Raw genomic sequence first — 6,906 nt, 5'->3', positions numbered from 1 at the left:
CTGCACACCCAGCCCCCTGTACCAAACCCCCCCCCCCCACACACACACACAAACAAGAACACACACCCCGCCCCCCTCCCCTGCAGGCCACTTTGATGAGGCGGACCTTCCCGAGGATGCCATGCTGACCACCATGCCCGTCAGCCCCGGCGACATTGTGGTGCTGGGCAGCGACGGGCTGTGGGACAATGTGAGCGAGGAGGAGCTGGTGGAGGAGGTGGAGCGGGATGTGCTGGAGGGTGAGGAGGAGGGGCGGGGTGGCGTGTGTGTGTTGTGTGTGTGTGTGTGTGTGTGTGTGTGTGTGTGGCGCTGGGGGGGCTTGGCAGGGCTGGGGGGTGTTGGGCGCTGAGGGGCTTGGCAGGGCTGGGGGCCTGGGGGCTGGGCGAGTGCACACCCTGTGTGGTGGTTGGGTGGCTGGGGGGCGACCTGGCGGAGGCAGGCGCTGGCAGCCCAGCCGGACCAGCAGCCGCCAGCCGCCGTGGGCCGATCCGCTGGCTGCGCGGGCGGCGCCGCCGTGGCGCCCTGAGGTGGCCTCCCACCCACCACCACCACCCCGCGCTCACCCCCTGCAGGCGTGAAGCCGTCGGTCATCGCCCAGCGCCTGGCCTTCCTGGCCTTTGAGCACAGCCAGGACAAGCATAAGGAGACGCCCTACAGGTGCGGCGGGCGGGGAGGGGCACAGCGGGGGCGCCAGGCAGCGGGGCAGGCTCTGAGTTCCGTCCCGCAGGCTATCCCCGCGCGGGGCCCGCCGGCGGCCTGTGCCTGGGAAGCTGCTGGCAGCTCCAGGGCCCGCTGCGCCTGCCCAGCACGCCCCTCCACCTGCAGCCCCCTGGCCCTCCCCACACTTCCGTCTCACCCGCCTCCCCGGCCCTGCCTTGCTCTCCCTGCCTTGCCCTCTCCCCCCACACCCACCCACCGGCCCCCCCTCACACACACACTGCAGCCTGGGCGCCAGCGAGGCGTTTGACATGGTGTACTCGGGAGGGAAGAGCGACGACATCACCGTCATGTGCGCCGTCATGCAGTGAGGGAGCGCCTGCAGCGCTAAAGCACAGCCAGCCCCGCACGGGCGCTCCTCCCGTCCCGCCACTGCACCGCCAACACACCACCGCACCGCGACTGTACTTGTTTACTTGCCACCTCCCACACACCAGCCCAGCCTGGGCTGCTCAGCGGGACGAGGCACGCATATGGCGCCGCCGCCCGTGCACCATTCGGCACGGCGGCGGCGCGGCGGCGCCCTTGCCACGCACCCCTAGCAGGCAGCGCGGGGCCGCCCCTGCCGCCGTGGCACCACCAGCACAGCGCCCGCCGGGACCTGCCGCGGCGCCGCCGCCAATCTTCACTGATAGACTCAGCACTGACCCCCCCACCACTACCAGACAAGACACGCACGCATTTGTTTCGTTCCGTTCCGTATCTGCCCTGTCTGCGACAACCAGCTCAGCCCCAGCCCCGCAGCTCCTTGCGCACACCTGCCCCCACCCTTCCAGGCCACCCTACTAGCCCTCTCCCACAACTCTCTGCCCCCCGTCTGTGTGCCCCCTCACCAGCGCTGCCCCTCTCCGCCCAGGGCGCGCACCCCTCCCTCCCCTTCCCCTCCCCAGGCAGTCACCAGGCTGCTCCTGTAAGCGCTAGTGATGTTGTTACACAGTGAGGCAGGCTGTCAAGGAGGCAAGCTTGGGGGAGGGATGTACATGCGCGGGCACACTGCAAGGGCGGCGCCGGCCAGCGCCAAGCCAAGGGGTTGGCGGCGGGCAGGCGGCGTGGGGCGGGCAGGGGGTGGTGGTACATGTTGCTAGGGCAGGTCCCCGCGTGCGGCGGATGTAATGAGCGCGCCGGCAGGCGAGGCGGGGCCGGGAGGGAGCAGGGGCCGCCTGGGGGAAGGCGGCTGAGGGCCGCGGCGACCGACGCGGCAGCACAGGTGGCGCGGCCGCAGGGGGGCACAGGGGTGCAGCGGGAGACAGGGGAGGGATACGGGGAGGTGCGGCGGCGCACGAACAGAAAGAGAGACGGGTGGAATGAGGAGCACAGGCGCTGCGGCGAGGGAGGCGAGGGTCAGGGCCCCGCCTCGCCAGCTGCTGCCGCGGGTGCGGGCCTAGCCTAGGTCAGAAACAGGGGTGGGGAGGGCGTTTTGGGTGTCCCAGCATGGGCCGGCGCGGGCGCTGGGTGGTGCGTGTGTGTGCGCGTGGGGGGTGTGCACCACGGGGCGTGGGCACGTGTGGGCGTGGGTGTGTGAGGTGTCAAGCCTTGTTCATCTATGGGGGGGCGGGGACGGCTGCGCCTTGCTGCCATTCCGCCCTAGCGGGCGGACCTGCCAGGCCGGGCGCCGATCGGCGCGCCGGAGCTGCCAGGCTGGTGGCCGCCCTCGGCGCTCTGGCTGCGCCTCAGAGCTTGTCCACCTTGGCGGCCACCACCTTGTTGTTGGCCTTGGCCAGGTTGGCCTTGTCAAAGGTGGCGTAGTCGAAGGGGCAGGCGTGGTCGCGCGCGTGCCGGTGCCCGCTGCAAAACACATACCCGCAGCTGCGGCAGGGGGAGGGAGGGGCGGCGGGTGGGCGGGTGCTGGGCAGGCAGCATGCGGGGCTGGTGGCTGTGCACGCTGCGATGATCTCAGGCCGGATGCCGACGTGGCGGGTTGCAGGAGAGAAGGGTGGAGGGGGCAGCAGGGGCAGTACATGCGCAAGGCGAGGCCCCTCCCACACCTACACCCACGCTCCCGGCACGCTCACCGGCACTCGAAGCCCAGCAGGCCGACCTTCTTCCGGCAGCAGAAGCAGCGGCCGCGGTTCTCCTGCAGCGAGCGGCACCGGGGGGCGGGCAGACGTTGGGTCACATATGGGGCAGCTGCCGGGCACATGCATGTGCCCAGCTGCGGGCTGTTCCAACTGCTTAAATCGGCTTGGATCCAATGGCCCTGCCGCTGCGCTGCTCCCGCGCCTTGAAGCTGGCAGCAGCCCAGCGCACCTGCACCGGCCTGTCGTCTGCAGGCTCGTCCGCCGGCGCGGCCTCGGCGGCGGCAAGGGCGTCCGCCGCCGGCGCGGCCTCCTCTGCCGCCTGCTGCGCGGGCGCCGCCTCAGCGAGCTTGGGCTCGGGCACGGGGGCTGCTGCGGCTGCGGGGGCTGCTGCTGGGGCTGCGGGGTGCGAGGGGCTGGGCGCCGAGGAGGCTGCCAGAGCCGAGGACTGGTTGGCCTTGTAGCAGACGCTGCAGAAGCCGTGGGTCTCGGAGCTCCTGCGGATGAGAGGGCGGGGGAGGGGCGGCAGGCGCTCAATAACGCGAACGCATCGCCCTTCGAGACCCGCGGGCGCCAACCGCCACGGCGCACAGCCAGGGCCCACCCCAGCGCATTGTAGGCATTGTGGCAGCCTGAAACCGGCGGCAACTTGCCCGAAGAACCCGCAGCCCGCGGCGCAAAGGGTGGGCTGCTGCTCCTGCTGCTGCTGGGCCTGGCTCTGGGAATCCATGGTGTTGTGTGAAGCGACTGGGTGGCCTGGTGGAGGGGGAACGCGAGAGCAAAGTGCTTTGGTGAGCCTCGGTCGAGACTCTTGCAACACATCCGACCGCGCTGGCATGTGGTGATTGGAGGACGCTACCGCCCCGCATGGCTGGGGGGCTTCATCGGGGATGGGAGCGCTGGCCGACGGCCTGGCTTGCTGGTGAGGGAGCGAGGGTCGCCGCCGCCGACCTACCGCCGCCGCCTGCGCTGCTATGTGTGCACGCAGTTGCCTGGCACACTACGCAATATCGTTGGTCATGCATCTGTTTCCTGCCGTGTGCACCTTCTCAGTGCACAGCAGAATCGCTGCCTTCTCCCGCGCCACATTGAACTGCTTGCGGAGTGGGTGGGTGTGCCGGGCACAGCTGGGGCTGTGGGCTGCATGCAACCGGCTCTAGAAGCCAGCGACTGCCGCCCACTGCAAGGATCTTGCAAATGGCCATGGTGCTCCAAGCATCCCTATTGCCAAGCAGCATTGGCCCAAACCTTGCGACGCAACGCTGTGGCCAGCACAAGCGCTCGCCCAGAATGCAGAAGCCAGCCGTGGCGTCTGGTCGGGCTACGCATCCAGGCTCTCGCAGCTGGCTCCAAAACGAGCAAAAACAAACGCCGGTAGGCTGGTCATCTCACAGAGAAGAGAGAGAGAGAGAGATGGTGAGCAGAGCCAACCCCCGCAAGCGGGCAGATTGGACCACCGCCACCTGGACCACGCTGCTCATCATGATGCCTACCCGTCGCGCTTGCAAGGCCCTGTGTGCAATGCAGTGATTGCATGTGAAAAACTGCGCTGCGCCATTCCTCGAAACTCGCTACTGGCGGCAGCGATACCGACGACGGCCGGCGGGTGCCTCATGCGCCTCCCATGCATGGCGGGCAGCTCAGCCTGCTCATGACAGAATACACGAGCATACCCCGATTGTAAAGCAAAGGGCAAAGGGTGCGCAGCGGCTTGTATGCATGCGCTCGCAGCCTTAGTTATGGCACCGCCGTCACGCTCGCCCCGCGACATGAGCGCTGGGCCAGCTTGTTGATCACAGGGGCCTCCTCGCTCGCCCCCCCGCTATTCCCTGCTGCATCACACTTGTGGCAGCTGTGGCAGCGAGCAGCAGTTTGGGGCTGCCTGCTGAAAGAGCCCTCGCGGCGCCTGGATGTCAAACTGCGAGGTGTTTACTGTGACCCCCGTCTTCGAGCTTGAGCAGCACCAGGTGCACGAGGTCCTGCGAATCCTGCTGCACACCATCGTCTTCAACCGGGCGCTGGGACCCGTCAAGCCCGTGGAGCGCGACTCGGAGCTGTTCGCGGTCACCTGGGTGAGCAGCGGGCGCGGGCCGCACGCCTCTGCCCCATGCCACGCCGCCCCGCCCCGCCAACGAAGCCGGTCGGGTGCAGCACCGCCCCCGCCCCGCCCGCACGCGCCGACGCAGCGCCTGCAGACGGTCTATGAGCAGGCGGCAGCCTATTTTGGCAGCGCTGCAGCGCACACAAGCTGCAGCCCCGACCTACCACGCTGGCCGCCTGCTGAAGCCTGCCCTGCTCTCCGCCGCGTGCCCCTCCCGCTCCTCCCTCCCTCGCTCTGTGCTCTGCCCCGCTGCTGCTGCTCTTGTCACCCGGCGGCGCCCCTTCTGCCCCCGCAGGTCGAGTGTGGCGACCCCGAGGTGTCCCGCAAGGTAGAGGAGAAGATAGGCCAGTTTGGCGCCTGGGTGCAGCGCAACCCCGGCAAGCGCGGCCAGGTGTGCCTGTCCTTCTACGAAAAGCGCCAGCGCCAGAGCTGGTTCAGGTGGGTGCTGCCGCTGCCGCTGCTGGGTGCTGCGCCGGGCGGCGGCGGCGCGCAGGGTGCTGGTGATGGGTGCCGGTAATGGGTGCTGCACCAGGCGGCGGCGCCAGGTGGGTGCTGGACGCCAGCCCCCGCGGCGGCGTGCCTCGCCCGGCGCTCGTGCCTCGCAAAGCGCCCGCGGCCCCCTGCCTCGCCCCCTCCCCACCCTGCCCGCGCCCCTCCTCGCCCTCCCCTCCCCACCCTTGCCACCTCAGCACCGCCGAGGAGCGGCTGTACTGGGAGCAGTGGGTGCTGGAGGTGGCTGTGGCGGAGCCGCCCCCCGCCGAGTTTGAAGAGCAGCAGGCGTTTGCCGCGTCCAGCCTGCGCGCGCAGCGGCGCCAGCGCCTGCAGGCTGCGATAGAGGAGGGGCTGACCTGCATCGTGCGGGCAGGTGGGTGCTGCGCCGCCGAGCAGGTGGCTCCGCTGGCGCCGCTGGCGCTCGTCCCTCTGGCGGGAGCATGGCCGCCGCGTGCGGGGGCACGGCCGCCTGCGCGGAGCTGGCTGCGCCGCGGAGGGCGCCGCCGGCAGCCTGCTCGCCTCGCCGACCGCGTTGGCCGCCGTTTGGCCGGCGTTTGGCCGCCGTTTGACCGCCATTTGGCCGCCGTTTGACCGCCGTTGACCGCGCCCGGCTGCCGCCCCGCCCTGCCCTGCCCTGCCTGCAGTGAACGACAAGCGCGACCACATCCCGCCTGTGGTGTCGGCCTCTGCGGTCACCTTCCCCTTTGACATCCAGGTGGCGGGGTGAGCTGGGGGAGGGAGGGAGGGGGGCAGGCAGGGAGGGAGAGAGGCCGGAAGAGAGGCAGGGAGGCAGGGAGGCAGGGAGGGAGGCAGCCAGGCAGGGAGGGAGGGAGGCAGGGAGGCAGGCAGGCAGTCAGGGAGGCACCCCCTGGCGCTGCGCCACAGGCGGGCAGCCAGGCAGGCAGAGGCCCTGCTGTGGCACGGCAGGCAGCCAGGCAGCCAGGCAGGCAGGCGCACCTTGCTCTGTGCTCGTGGCTAGGTTTCGGCCCGCTTGGCCTGCACCCCCGACCCGCCGCACCCTTCCCTCCCTCCCCGCCCTGCGCCGCTCCCGCCTGCCTGCAGCGACAGCGGCTCTGTGTTCAGCCTGGGAGTGGTGAAGCGCATGCTGCAGAGCACCAACCCGCCCTCCGTGCTGCACTGAGCCTGAGCCCCTCGCGCGGCGCCGGCACCCGCACACCCCCGCGGCGCCAGCCCTGCGTCCCCCCCTCGCCGCCGTACTGCTCGCCAGGGCTGCACCCCAGCCGTCCGCCTTCCGTATCTTCAGCCCTGCCCCTCGCTGCGGTCTACGCCCCGCCGTGGCGTCCCAGGGGCAGGCGAACCAGGCACCCCAGCAGTCGCACCAGCAACCTGCGCAGCAGCAGCCCCCGCAGCCCCAGCCCCAGCACACGCGGCATGGCAGGCGCGCCGCGCGCCCTCCCCCACTGATGCGCCAGCTAGTCGACCTCCTCAACACCTTTGCCGGCTCCGCGGCCCGCCTGCAGTCCAGCCTGCCCGCGCCGGCGGCCTCGGCGGTGCCGCCGCCGCCGCCGCCGCCGCCGCCGCTGTCGCGCGCCGCCGCCGCCGCGCACCCTGCGCTGGCGG

The 6,906-nt window shown here is 70.8% G+C and overlaps 3 protein-coding genes across 3 annotated transcripts in view; 2 read left to right on the top strand and 1 right to left on the bottom strand.

Annotated features, from left to right (window-relative positions):
* Positions 1–1,028, top strand: part of CHLNCDRAFT_144584 (hypothetical protein) — a gene marked incomplete at both ends in the record, with an annotated part of 1,878 nt that extends 850 nt beyond the window's left edge. The window contains 3 exons of the mRNA XM_005848947.1: positions 87–239; positions 573–657; positions 944–1,028. Coding sequence (XP_005849009.1) covers positions 87–239; positions 573–657; positions 944–1,028 — 323 coding nt within the window. The remainder of the gene's footprint in view (positions 1–86; positions 240–572; positions 658–943) is intronic.
* A 1,359-nt stretch (positions 1,029–2,387) lies between these two features.
* On the bottom strand, positions 2,388–3,462 carry CHLNCDRAFT_144583 (hypothetical protein; the record flags this gene model as incomplete). Its single annotated transcript, XM_005848726.1, has 4 exons — positions 2,388–2,523; positions 2,730–2,791; positions 2,965–3,229; positions 3,395–3,462. The coding sequence occupies 4 exons, from the start codon at positions 3,460–3,462 to the stop codon at positions 2,388–2,390; spliced, it is 531 nt and encodes a 176-aa protein (XP_005848788.1).
* A 1,106-nt stretch (positions 3,463–4,568) lies between these two features.
* Positions 4,569–6,485, top strand: CHLNCDRAFT_30733 (hypothetical protein). The gene is made up of 5 exons (XM_005848946.1): positions 4,569–4,804; positions 5,129–5,271; positions 5,523–5,698; positions 5,970–6,048; positions 6,388–6,485. Exons 1-5 carry the CDS (start codon positions 4,643–4,645, stop codon positions 6,464–6,466), a joined length of 639 nt encoding a protein of 212 aa, XP_005849008.1. The 5' UTR covers positions 4,569–4,642; the 3' UTR covers positions 6,467–6,485.
* Positions 6,486–6,906: the final 421 nt, after the last annotated feature.

This window comes from Chlorella variabilis, assembly GCF_000147415.1.
Source record: "Chlorella variabilis unplaced genomic scaffold CHLNCscaffold_7, whole genome shotgun sequence".
NCBI classification, from domain to species: Eukaryota; Viridiplantae; Chlorophyta; class Trebouxiophyceae; order Chlorellales; family Chlorellaceae; genus Chlorella; species Chlorella variabilis.
This window is presented reverse-complemented; position numbering and strand designations above follow the sequence as displayed.

What these genes read in the sequence shown, in the direction of transcription:
- CHLNCDRAFT_30733 (XM_005848946.1), top strand. Translation starts at nt 4,643, where the DNA reads ATGTCAAACTGCGAGGTGTTTACTGTGACCCCCGTCTTCGAGCTTGAG. An exon ending in GACCTGCATCGTGCGGGCAG is followed by an intron (nt 5,699 to 5,969) that starts GTGGGTGCTGCG and finishes CCCTGCCTGCAG; the next exon opens with TGAACGACAAGCGCGACCAC. An exon ending in TTTGACATCCAGGTGGCGGG is followed by an intron (nt 6,049 to 6,387) that starts GTGAGCTGGGGG and finishes GCCTGCCTGCAG; the next exon opens with CGACAGCGGCTCTGTGTTCA.